At 46.0% G+C, this 13,744-nt stretch overlaps 1 protein-coding gene across 3 annotated transcripts in view; it reads right to left on the bottom strand.

Annotated features, from left to right (window-relative positions):
- The window catches only part of KIF26B (kinesin family member 26B), a 510,304-nt gene that overhangs the window by 27,791 nt on the left and 468,769 nt on the right, over positions 1 to 13,744 (bottom strand). For all 3 annotated transcript variants that reach the window (XR_014817492.1, XM_021064467.2, XM_021064468.2), the window contains one exon: positions 1,293 to 1,455. Coding sequence is in view for 2 of the 3 variants with exons in the window: in XM_021064467.2 (XP_020920126.2) it covers positions 1,293 to 1,455 (163 nt within the window). In the remaining variant the exon portion in view is untranslated. The remainder of the gene's footprint in view (positions 1 to 1,292; positions 1,456 to 13,744) is intronic.

Genomic DNA, 13,744 nt, shown 5'->3' with positions numbered 1-13,744 from the left:
GCTGTTAGCTAGGTTGTGCCAGGCCAGGTGCCCACCTTTGCACCCGTGGCCTCATGCTCGAAGGAAAAGCCCTGTGAGGCTGTCAGGAAAGGAGGTGACCAGCCCACAGCTCTTCTGACCTCCCTAGGGCTAAAGGGTCACCAGCTTGGCACACCCAAGCCATTGGTGACCACCTGTGCCACGGAACATGGGTTGGAAAGACATATTTCTGACCCAGAAAGTTACAAACAGGAGGGGGATAAACGGCCCACACATCACCAGCTGGCCATGGACTAGGGTGACTGCAGTCAAGATTATTTTCTCAAATGCTTGTGTCACGCCACCACTGTCCTGGCTTTGCCTCGGCCTGGGAAAATGAGCCCAGTGGTTTCTAGCAGATTCTGAGCATCAGGTTGGGGTTAGTAGACGCAAACGACTAAGGGGGTCTTGCTGTACAGCCCAGGGAACTATAGCCAATCACTTGTGATAGAACATGATGGAAGATAATATGAGAAAAAGATATATGTGTGTGTGTATATATATATGACTGGGTCATTTTGCTGTATGGCAGAAACCGACAGAACATTGTAAATCAACGATAATTTTAAAAAATGTGTAAAAGAAAGAAACCACTGAATTACAAGACCCAGCCACCGGGAAATGCCTCTCAGAAAAGCAGGGGACGGAGTTCCCGCTGTTGGGGCAACAGGATCTGTGGCGTATTGGGAGCGCTAGGACAGGGATTTGATCCTTGGCCCGGCACAGTGGGTTGAGGATCTGGCGTTGCCACAGCTGCGGTTTAAGCTGTGACTGTGGCTTGGATGGTCCCTGGCTCCAGAGCTCCATATGCCGCAGGGTGGCCAAAAATGAAAACAAACAAACAAACAAAAAAAAAAAAAAAACAGCAGCAGCAGCAGCAAATGAAGGGGAAGTAGCCAGGAGAGCAAGGAGTTCCTAATCTTCTTTGGGGTCAATCTGTTGAAAACCCAAGGGAGGCCAGAGATAAACTATGAATATGTCCTGTCCCTCCCAAATTGTTCATGGCAAAGTAGCAACCCAATTTCAACGATCTCAAGTGGGCCCAGCCCTCCCGGGGAGGGGTCCAGGCTCGGTGACCCGGGAAAGCACCAGCTTTGGTGGGGGGGGACTTCCTGCCCCTAGGTGGGTGCTGAGCCAGGCCATCGGCGGCCACGCCCACCACGCCTCTGGGTGCTGGGGGATCAGAACTCTGCAGTTGGCTCTTTCTGACTCAGTTCCGGGGCAGGGCTCCGAAAGCTCCTTCAGGCCCCCACACCCCCCTGCGAGCCCCCTACCTTCGTTTTCTTCTTCTTCATCCGCAGGACTCTGGAGGCGATCTGGATGGTGGACAGGGTTTCTGCGTAGCTCCCGGCGGCGGCCGAGATGTGCGCGATCATGGTGGTGCGGCAGTTCACGTTCCCCAGGGACTCCCGCAGCAGCATGGTGAGCTTGCTTTCTCTGCCAACAAAGTGGATTAAGGCTGCATTAGCCGGCCATGCTTCACTTGGGCTGTCAGGGTAGGACTTCAGGCCTCTACATGGCTTCTTGTGGGCAGTGGGTTTTTTTTTTTTTTTCCATTTTGTTTAATGGCGTACTAATGAGTGCCATCATCTACACAGGGCTATTTGTAGTTGGCAGCTGAGCAAGTGCTTCTAACCCCAAGAATGGAAGTCATGCAAAATATCTCCCTTGGCACAACTGTCCTGACTATGATGGGGACTCGTGTGTGTGTGTGTGTGCACGTGTGCGTGTGCATGTGTGTGTGTACCTAATGAGACCTGGGAACAGAGATGAGAGGAAGGGATGGAGAGCGGGAGGTGCTGCGGCCGGTGATTTGCCAGGCTGGCCGCAGACCCTGCCCTTCTCTGTCAGTTTTTGCACCAGGCCATCCCTGCAACAGAAAGCACGTCCCGGGAGTTCCCACTGTGGCTCAGTGGGAACAAACCTGGGTAGTTCGATCCCTGGCCTCGCTCAGTGGCTTAAAGATCTGGCATTGCTGTGAATTATGGTGTAGATCCGCAGATGTAGCTTGGCTTTGGCATGGCTGTGACTGTGGCATAGGCTGGTGGCTGCAGCTCTGATTGGATTCCCTAGCCTGGGAACTTCCATATGCTGTGGATGATACCTAAAAGAAAAAAAAGAAAAAAGAAAAAAAGCACATCCTCTGCTACGAACTTGTCTTGAAGATCTATGTGTTTATAATACATGCAAAGTATCTTTTGCCAAGGAGTGGCAACTACTTTATTCTTTATTGCTACTGTCTCTCAACTCACCTTTGCACTCGGTGGTAATGGAGAAAAAGGTATTCCTATTCCTCACTATAACTGAGGAAACACAGATATAAGCCCAAGCACCCACTCAATTGGCAATAGAATGCAGAACTTTCTAGAAGGGCCTCCTCTGGGGACTTTGCAGGGGCTGTGCAGGGCCAGTGCCCTGAGTAGTGATAATGAGGCCCAGGGTGTTTACAGATGGTGTTTCTAGACTCTTTAGAAAAGTGATCTAAAGGCTCAGTGGTAACGAATCCGACTAGGATCCATGAGGATGCAGGTTTGATCCCTGGCCTCGCTCAGTGGGTTAAGGATCCGGCGTTGCCGTGAGTTGTGGTGTAGGTCGCAGATGCAGCTCGAAACTGGTGTTGCTGTGGCTCTGGCGTAGGCTGGTAGCTACAGCTCCTATTCGACCCCTAGCCTGGGAACCTCCACATGCTGTGGGCGCGACCCTAAAAAGACCAAAAAAAAAAAAAAAAAAAGAAGATTGCAGAAAGGACCCCTGTTTACATGGAGAGAGGCGAAACAAGCAGGCAGAGCTGTTGCCTCGTCCAGTCTCAGCTGGGAACGCTTGCATGGGGCGGCTCCGAGTTTTCACCCCTAAGCAAATCCACAAGTGACGGCCAAGGCCTCTGTGTGGATTTGGAAAAGTATTTGCAATACGGCATCCGCCACTGATTCCAAGGATGGACTGCACAATGACGTCCCTAAGGAGACGTGTGGCTCATCAGTTGCCCTCTGCAGCAGGTGCACCCCACTTATTGTGACCCTGTAAAGGCCTGAGTTAAAGATACCAAAGACAGAAGCAACAGAGATAGCATTGTTCCATCAAACTGCTTGCCCTGTGTATGGCCACATGATTCCCCATTCATGAGTCAATCATAGACCAATTTTATTTTTTTAAGTCCACATTGTTGGAAGAGGCTGGGGCATGTGGGTTGCTTGGCAACTGGCACTTTCTCTCTCTTTGGAAAGCCAGGAAAACTGCCAGCAAGCCTCTTTCACATGGGCCTCTCTAGACTCTAAAACATACCTTATGGGAGTGAAAGATGGTGGCTACAAGCCCCTTTTATTTTTTTTTTTTCCCACCTCATCATGATCCTTTCACTTGGAACAAAGACAATTAAGTTGGGGACAGAAAGTGAAAGAAGGGACAGAATACTAAAGGCGGCAAACTGTAGTTTTAAGTCAGTGTCTCCGGCAGGAAAATAAAAAAGACTTGACAGAGTTTCTATGGCAATGGTCAGGACGCTCTCAGACCGGCCCTCTGCACAGAGCCCAAGGTGAGAGCAGGTGCACAGCCCAGGGGCACAGCTGCTGGCCACCGAGCCCCGGGGCCAGGCTGGCTGAGGATTTATCCAAGGGGCCATGTGGGAGGGATGGGGTGGGAGGGAAGAGGAAAGAACTGGTGACAGAGCAGAGGCGACTGGGGTCTGGGCTCAGGACCACGCCATTCTTTCAGGCAGCCCTGTTTTCAGCACATGCATTTCACCTCCCGCCCCAGCTCCAACCGCCTTTTAAAATGATTTTTGGAAAAATGTCTTGCTTTTTAAAATTATGTCAGCATTTACTAGACAAAGCAAGAGGACACAAAAAGAATGGGAACACGAATACAGTTTAATGACTAATATTCATTTTAAAAGGCCACATAGTTCTCTAGGGGCCGGCAGGCCACACCTGGCCCACTGCCTGTTTTTGTAAATAAAGTTTTATTGGAACACGGCCACGCCCAATGGTTAACATATTGTCTCTGGCTGCCTCCTGTTTCTTGTGAGAGAGAACTATGGATGTCCCCTCATAGACATGGATCTCTTTTCAAAAATGTGCTGCTCTTAATGCAGATACAGCGAGGGCACAAAATAAAGTCACATGAGGATGAACCCCTTAGATTAATTCTTTTTTTTTTTTTTTTTTTTTTTTAGGGCTGCACCCGTGGCATATGGAAGTTCCAGGGCGAGGGGTCGAATTGGAGCTGCAGCTGCTGGCCTATGCCACAGCCACAGCAACTTGGGACCTGAGCCACATCTGTGACCTACACCACAGCTCAAGGCAACACTGGATCCTTAACCCACTAAGCGAGGCCAGGGATCGAACTTGTGTCCTCATGGATGCTAGTCAGGTTTGTTGCCACTGAGCCACAACAGAAACTCCTACATTAATTCTTAGGTAAATGAAAGGGGAGTTCCTGTCATGGCAAAGCGGAAATGAATCCAACTGGGAACCATGAGGTTTCCGGGTTTGATCCCTGGCCTCACTCAGTGGGTTAAGAATCTGTTGTTGTCGTGAGCTGTGGTGTAGGTCACAGACGCAGCTTGGATCTGGTGTGGTTGTGCTGTAGGCTGGCAGCTGCAGGCTGGCAGCTGCAGGCTGTGCTGTAGGCTGGCAGCTGCAGCTCTGTTTCGACCCCTGGCCTGGGAACCTCCATATGCCACAAGTGCAGCCCTAAAAAGAAAAAAAAAAAAAAAAGAAAGAAAAGAAAAGAAAAAAGAAAGAAAGAAAACAGAAAATGAAAGGAAAGGAACTTAGTTCATCTAGAAAACTAATTAGAAACTGCCAAACAATCTACAAGAGAAAGACTGCTATGGGCAGCAGACGTATAAATCATACACGTACACACACATGCACCCACCCAGGCGTACACACAGACATGCTCTTTTTAAGAAAAGGGAAACAGTGATTTTGTTTGTTTGTTTGTTTTTTGCTTTTTAGGCCACACCGGAGGCATAGGGGTTGAACAGGAGCTGCAGCTGCCGGTCTCACCACAGCCACAGCCACAGCCACAGCAACGCGGGATGTGAGCCACGTCTGCGACCTACACCACAGCTCATGGCAACCTTGGATCCCCACGGAGCGAGGTCCAGGATCAAACCCGCATCCTCATGGATCGTAGTCTGGTTCGTTAACTGCAGAGCCATGAGGGGAACTCCCGATTTTTTTGGTTTTTAAAGCAATACACCATTGGTATTCAAGAACGGAAACCACACACAGAGAATTCTTACAGGTGTCAGATAATTCAGATCAAGATACCAACCAGTATTTATATGCCAAGAAAACACTGGTATCCCCCCTTCCATTGTTAAGGACATGACCCTGGAACTACCTTGCATTCCAGTAACTATCCGGTTTTCTACCCCTTTCCTGTCAACCGCCAGAATGTTACTGCAGAGCCCCAAACAGAGAGCTTTACACACTGGGCAAGAGTTGCCAGGCATCAGACCAGCTCCAAGAGTTCTGATCTCCAACCGAACACCAGACCCCTGCATCCACCCACTGACCACCAGGGGAGAGGAGAGTTAAAAGGAAGAAAGAACAGAAAGCAAAAGAAGAAGGACAGGAGGCAGGATAAAGTCATGAACTTGACTTAGTTTATGGCTACTCCACACCCTCGCTCCCCCCGTCCCAGCCTCCTTTCCATTCACATCCTATTGGTCTGTGAACATCTTTTTCTACCGTGCACTGAAGTTTGGCACTTGCTGTCAGCCTCTACGTGCATTAAATTATGAGCCATGGCAGTTGCCGACCCCCAACACCCCCTGAGCAGAGCTTGGGGAGAACATTAGGAGGGGGGCCCTCTGTGCCCTGGGAAAACTGGAAGAACAGGTCTTCAGATAATCAGATGTTTTTAGAAGATTTTATATGCCCGGTTCTTGCATCTTGCATTCTTGCATCTCCTCCTACCTAGAAAAACACTAACATCTTTCATGGTGATGTCTGCTCCTTGGGACGGGTAGTAACCTTCAAGAGATGAGCAACAAACTTGTGTAAAATGTGTGTGTGCTGCAGGCACTGCCCCCCGACCTTGATCATATCCTGATAGTCCCCCTTTTCCTCCTTGGGTGGTATTTCAGCCTTGTCTGTAGTTATGGATAAAGAATGTCATTGTTATCTGAATACAGTCACCTCCAAGGGTGAGAGCCCGAGAGTCCTGCGGGCAGTGAAAACGCAGGATACTGGCCCTGATAGCGGAGAGAGGTGCATATCAAAGGAATGATGTGAGTTCAGACCTCTTCTGTTCCTGCTCCCTGCCCTTCATTGCAAAACCTCCCTTATATCCTAGCTCCTCCCTCACTGCCTCGGAGCAGTTTCTCAGGGCGACCTGAGATGCTGTCTTCTAGCTTTGGTCCTCATTTGGCCCCAAAGAAAACTCTCAATGTTCAGGTTGTACATTTTTTTATGTTGACACTACTGTGGCCTGGAGGGTCACCAGGGACCTCCCGAGACCAGCCCCAGTACTGGGGACAAGGGTCCCAAGGCCAGCATCTATGGCCAGTGCTCTGGCCAAGGTGGGCGGCATCTGTGCGCTTCTGTATCTCTCACGGGTTGTTGTGCAGGGAACAGATTGAGTCACCAGGCCCCCTGGGTGAGGGCGTTTCTCATGCCTCTCTCTGCCTCCTAGGTCCCAAGCAAGTGTGTTTATTTGTGACACTATGGAGTTGTGACAGGTTGAAACACATACATCCACAAGGGAACAATCGCTTCCCTGGCGTTTCTTATTTGTCAGGGAACATTTGCATGTTTGGGAGAAGACCTTACACGCCTTCTTGCCTGAGAAGCCACCTGCTCTGCAGGAGTGGCCTCTGCTCAGTAACATTCCTCTCAAGGATGCCAACATTTTACGGTGTGAATTTGGGGGGCGGGGTACTGGAGAAGACCCCAAAGCTTGGTTCAGGCCAAGCTATCCTGATGGCATTTTCAAAAGGAGTTACATGGAGTTAAAGGGCTCCCTGCTCGGTTTCAGAGACTCCTCCATTTGTACTGCAAGTGGTGTGAGCAGGTCTGTGTTGCGGGCTGTTGGGAAGGAGAGTGTGTGATCCTGACACCCTTGACAGAGAAGCACAGTTCTCAGGTCTTCCAAAGAGAGAGATTCCAGCGTGCAGAGTTAAGCATTGGTGAAAATTGCACCCTGTGTCTGGCATGTGTGTTAGAGGTGCCTCAGTAGGTGCTGCTGTGCAGCAGTGTGAGAGAACATGAACCTGTGGTCAGAGGAGACCTTAGAAGAGGACCTGCACGTGGGAGTTCCCGTCGTGGTTCAGTGGTTAATGAATCCAACTAGGAACCATGAGGTTGCGGGTTCGATCCCTGCCCTTGCTCAGTGGGTCAAGGATCCGGTGTTGCCGTGAGCTGTGGTGTAGGTCACAGACGTGGCTCGGATCCCGCGTTGCTGTGGCTGTGGCATAGGCTGGCAGCTATAGCTCCGATGAGACCCCTAGCCTGGGAACCTCCATATGCCGTGGGAGTGGCCCTAGAAAAGACAAAAAGACCAAAAAAAAAAAAGAAGAAGAGGACCTGCACGGAACCACCCACTCCCAGCTGAAGGACCAGCCTTTGCCATCCAACAACATGCCACCTGGTATGACTTCATGCCTTACCTACTCTGAGACCACCTGTTGGTGGAGGTTCCTAAGAGCGGTCAAGGTTAACCTCACTGTTCTCTCTCACTCTGCTCTTTATTAAACACTGCAGAATGCTCGGCACAAACAGCGCCATCCTGGGATGTGCAGGGAACCCCCTGAGAGAGACGTGATCTTCCCCATTCCATCCTGCTTATCTAGGGCTGGCACACGGCGGCTCAACAACTTTGGTGGTACCCATGAGAGGCAGGAGAGTCGTGACAGTACCACTCAACAGGGGCTTCTATTCCAGATAAAGCAGTAGCTGTCCCCACACGACAAGCATCCGTGAGAGCTCCAGAGGGACACTGGAAGGTGGAGGGAAAGACCGTTTCCATTAACCAGAGGTTTGACATTGTAGGTATGGGTTGGGGCCAAGGAAACCTGAGCTGTGACTTTCATCATTTACTCCTGTATACACAGGAAGATGCAGTCTGTGGAGATTGGGGCTACGCATCTGTTTGATCTTGGGGATCAGTGTTCTGTTTATCTCACATCCACATGAATTCAGCCCACTTCATGAGAAAGACCAGCTGTAAACAGTGAACAGTCTCGGAATACTTTAGAAGTATATAATGTGAGTTGAGTTTATAGCCAACATAAGGTTTCAAGTTAAAATCCTAACTAATCTGCTTCGATCTCCTTTTACGAGATACATTTGCAATGACTAGAGTGGTTATAAAACATGGATTCACTTATATAAATGAAGTGCCTTTCGTGAAAACTTTTATATTCTTCTCTTGCTTAACAATTCACTCTTTCTTATCTAGAGCAAGAAAAAATTCGATCCCAGTCTAGTCGCTGATCACTCAACTAGAAGAATCTAAATTGCTCAGGATATGTTATTTTTATTTTTTCTTTTGCTTTTTAGGGCCACACCTGTGGTATATGGAGGTTCCCAGGCTAGGGGTCTAATGGGAGCTACAGCTTCCAGCACGGGGAATCCGAGCTGTGTCTGTGACCTACACCACAGGTCACGACAATGACAGATCCTTAACCCACTGAGCAAGGCCAGGGATCGAACCCGCAACCTCATGGTTCCCAGTCAGATTCGTTAACCACTAAGCCATGACGGGAACTCCTGCTCTAGATGTTTTAAATCTAAGTTCTTCTGAGGAACATATACATTCGTTTGAGCACTGTAGCACTCAGATATGATATAAGACATGTTAAAGGCAATTCATGTAAGAAGAATTACACTAAAAGCAATGAGATCCTGCTGTATAGCACTGGGAACTACATCTGGTCCCTTATGATGGAGCATGATGGAGAATAATGTGAGAAAAAGAACGTACATATGTATGTGTGACTGGGTCACTTTGCTGTACAGTAGAAAATTGCTAGAACCCTGTAAACCAGCTATAATGGAAAAAAATAAAAATCCTTATAAAAAAAAGACTCACACGATAGAAAGTCCACTGATTCTAGGATACAAAGTTGAAAAATAGGCACAAACTTCCAGTTATAAAATAACTGGAGATGTAAGGTATGGCGTGGTGACTCTCATTTATAATAACACTGTACTGCATATTTGAAAGTTGCTAAAAGAGTATATAATAAAATTTCTCAACACAAGAAAAAACATTTTGTAACTTGTGGTGGATGTTAGTTAGACTTATTATGGTGATCATTTGCAATATACACTAATATCAGATCATTATGTTGTACACCTGAAACTAATATAATATCATTTATACTTTGTAAAAATGCTTAACTGAGAAATTTTATTTTATTTTATTTTTTTGCTTTTTAGGGCCACACCCACGGCATATGGAGGTTCCCAGGCTAGGGGTCCAATCGGAGCTACAGCTGCCGGCCTACACCACAGCCACAGCAACACCAGATCTGAGCCATTTCTGCAACCACGGCAATGCTGATCCTTAACCCACTAAGCAAGACCAAGGATGGAACCCACAACCTCATGGTTTCTAGTTGGATTCATTTCCACTGCGCCACGATGGGAACTCCATTAATTGAGAAATTTTAAAAAGAAAAAAAAGGAAAAATAATTTTAGAGCCACAGAGTGTTAGAGTTGAAAAGATTCTTAGGGTTCATTGCATTTACTAATAAAAGGACTGCCACCGTTATATGAGATCTGCTTTCTGCCAGAATTTTTTTTTTTTAATTTTATGGCCACACCCATGGCATATGGAAGTTCCTGGGCCAGGGATTGAATCTGAGCCACAGCTGTGCACAGCTGTGGCAACGCTGGATCCTTTAACCCACTGTGCCAGTCTGGAGATCGAACATGTGCCTCTGCAGTGACCCAAGCTGCTGAGGTCAGATTCTTAACCCACTATGTCACAGAGGGGACTCCTTTGCTAGACTATTTTTAATGAGTGAGAACTTACCATACCCCAGGGCTGCCTGTGTAATATTTTTGAATAGCCTCAAGTTTACCACTTTTCTTCATGGTAATTTAGATAATGTTTATGACTTCTTAGCTCCAGGAAAGAAGGGAAAAGATCCTATATTTATTTTTACTTCGTTTAGCATAATCAAGAGCTAGGAATGTAGCTTTGATGAAAAACAAAACAACAACAATAACTCTGAAGGCAAATTAGTAGACCTTACAAATAGAAAATAGTAGGTCCATAGGTTTCCCCTGACTCCTGCCAAAAGTTAATATGCTACTGAAGTTTAAGATGCTCTAGAGGGGGTACTTAATGATTCCTTAAGCACTTACTGAACTCTGTAGACTGGTCTGTATAGACGCATGCTCATTATTTAATCCACCTGCAAGATTAGATTAGGCGTAGTAATAATGCTTACATGGTTACTGCAATTTAGACTGTAAATACGACTCTGACATTTTTCACATTATCTCAAGTTTTACGTCCTTTAAAAAATTTATCTGGCCCAAGTCATTATCATTAATTATCGGTGCTTTGCCGCAGTCATTTCTATAGCTCTGTCACTTTTTATAGAGCCTTTGCAGGGGTTTATGACAGCTTTACAAGGGAGGGATAAGGAGATATCTCAATTACATTGCATTATGACCATTACACATCTTTTGAGTAGAGATGAGCTCATTGTACTCTTTAGAAACTTTGCTATTCTTCAGCTTTAAATCATCCTCAGGTTTAGGAGCATTTAATTCCAGTGTCAGAGACCTCTGCAATAATCCAAAAGAGAGTTAGGCCCTGATGGGTGATGGAGATGGAGTGAAGAGTTATGTTGTCATGGTAACCCAGAGCCTCTCCCCTGATTTCTGCTCACCCCTGTCCTTCTCCATGGATTTTCAAATAATTCTCAGGAAGAAAGAAAATGAAGGTTACAAATGGAATTCTTGCTACAATAAAATTCCATTCTTGCTGAGCACCTTCTCTTAAGTCTTTCCCACTACACCATCCCCCAACCTCCTCTATCACCTAAGTGATATACTTATATTTTTAAAGCATTCCTATGTTTTTTCCCATGAATTTTAATGTTTATTTCCGATAAGAAGCCTACATGAAGCTTATGTTTGATGTGGCATTTTGATGGTCTCTCTATAGCTCAGTCTGTGGTCACCCTTTAGCGTTTACATTGGAACTGTGCGGAATCTGAGCTTTGAAAATCTGAAAGTTTATTCAGAGTTCTTTCAAAAGATATGTGTTGAAAGAAAGAAAGAGAGAGAGAGAGAAAGAAAAAGAAAGGGGCAGGAAAACATCTGGAAGGCTCTCCTTTACTTTTTTAAATCTACTCTCCAAGATGACAGAGCAGTGTGGTAACAGGTAAATTATGGGGCTTTTACTTTCCAGCTCTGGAAACCCAGATGAACCCCTTTTCTACCACATTCCTTGAAAAGGCCAAAAGGAGGTTAAATAACATTAGACAAAGAGTCTGGGCTTGACGATTACACAGGAGTCACTGGGTTATAATCATGGCTATTTTCAGTCTCCAGAGTTCAGTTTAGCGAATTCCATGCTTTCTCTCTATCAAAACAAAATAAATATGAGCCCCAGCAGTCATTTCATTTGCATTCACCGGACGGGGTTCTGATCTTGTGCACACAGAAGAAAAGGAGTTCTAATTTCTCTCTGCACAATGAGGGGTGCATATCCGTGGGCACCCCTTGTGCTGTCGGCTAACCATCCAAGAGAGGTTGAAGAACCATCAGCTGGCTCTTAATGTGAAGCCAGTGGTACAGAATGTCACCCTGTTGGGAAGAATTCAGACCAGAACTTGGGAGGATGGATTAAATGATTAGATGTGTCTTTCCTGTGATCTTAAGCTCATATCGCTTCCCAAGCAATGGCTTTTCTTTGATGGTGGAGGCATGGAGATTAAAACAGGATTCTGATTGCCAAGGTCAGGATGAGCCTTTTGCATCCTCTCCCTCTCCCCTTGCTCCCTACTCCTAAGGGATAGCCTTTCCAAGTCTCAGGTGGGGATATGAAAGGGGTTCCAGGAGGAAGAGTGAAGAGCCATTGCCACAAAGTCCATTATGCACCGGGATGGGAGCCTTTGGGTGCCCACGCTGTGGGCTGCAGATGGTATGACCACAGCTCTGGTCCACTTGTTACTTCATAGACTGACAGTCTAGGAGGCCCCCCTCTTATCATATAAAATATGGCAGTAAAGATAAATTGATGGTTTTGAACCTGGAGTTGGGCAGCCAAGTGAGGAGGAAGCTGCAGAATATTCTAAGATGCCTTTCAGCACTGTGGACACTGGCTGTGCCACTCTACGGAGTCCTACTCCTTGAACCCAGGTGGACTTCTGTGCCTCTCCTGCATCTGTGTTCATCCCAGGTTTCAGCCTGGAATGACCTTTACTCTCAGTCTATGGACGTTCTTCCATATCCAGCTTTATTCACTACCCCACTAATTATTCAGAAAAAAAAAAAAAGGAAAAATCTAATAGGACTAGCAACCTGCAAGGACTTGTGACTTTGGAAATCACCTGCCTTTCCTTTTCTTTCTTTTTACTGTGGTACAATATAGGTAACATAAAATTCACTATTTTGGCCACTTTCAACTGCATGGCTCAGCTGAATAATATTCCATTGTGCGGATATACCCTATCTTGTTTCTGTTCGTCTCTTGATGGACGCTTGCATAGTTGCCATCTGTGGCTTATTGTGATGAATGTTGCAGTGAACATGTGTGTGCAACTATCTTTTCAAGATGGCTTTCCACTCTCTTGAGTATATACCTAGGAGCGGAAGTGCTGAAAAACATGGCAATTCTATGTGTAATTTTTGAGGAACTGCCAAACTGTTTTCCACAGTGGTGGTACCATTTTATATCTCCCCCAGCAAGGCACAAAGGTTCCAGTTTTTCCCCATCCTTGCTAAGAGTTACATTGGGTTTTTTATTTATTATTTAATAATAGCCTTCCTAACAGATGTGAAGCAATTATTTCACTATGGTTTTATTTGTACTTGTCTAATGATGAATGTTGGAGAGCTTCTTTTCATGTGCTTGCTGGTCATCTGTATATCCTCTTTGGAGAAAAAGCTATTCAAGTCTCTTGCCCAGTTTCTAATTGAATTGGATTTTGGTTGTTTTGTTGTTGTGGAATCATAGGAATTCTTTATATATTCTGGATTTTAATCCTATGTGGGATATATGATTTGCAAATATCTTCTCCTACTCTGGGTTTGTTTGTTTGTTTGTTTGTTTTTTCATCCGTTGATGGATAAAAGTACATCATTTCATTTTTTGGTAACCCTTTATCAGTCTTAGATTTTAATTAAGCTTTTTTTGGCATTTGTGGTTCAAAAGCCTTCCAATATTTGGTGTTCCTGTGATAAGCCCGACACTAAGAGTGACCAAAGATTGCTTATGCCATTTTGTACTTAATATACTTGTCCAGTATGGTTCTTGTTACTTGCAGCCCACTAACCAATCACCAGCTGGGAAATCGTTGAGAGACCATTGTTAAGCACATGTGCCATGGACTGCCTAGGGATAAACTTCTTTTGAGATCAAAAATAACCAACTTTAAGGATGGTGATGAGGGCAACTCTGTCAGAATGCCTTCTGGGTATCATGTCTGGCTTAAAGAAACATGATTCCACAGCCTTCACAAAATGTACCAATTGGATCGGCTCTGGGCACAAAGACCAGTGCCTAGTAATTGGAAGGAATTGAAAGGAA

Source organism: Sus scrofa, chromosome 10 (assembly GCF_054392235.1).
Source record: "Sus scrofa isolate SSC_HxYL_T2T_F1_AM1 chromosome 10, Sscrofa_HxYL_maternal_Yorkshire_Landrace_v2.0, whole genome shotgun sequence".
In the NCBI taxonomy this organism is placed as follows: Eukaryota; Metazoa; Chordata; class Mammalia; order Artiodactyla; family Suidae; genus Sus; species Sus scrofa.
Note: the sequence above shows the minus strand (reverse complement) of the source record. Positions and strands in the feature narration are given on the sequence as shown.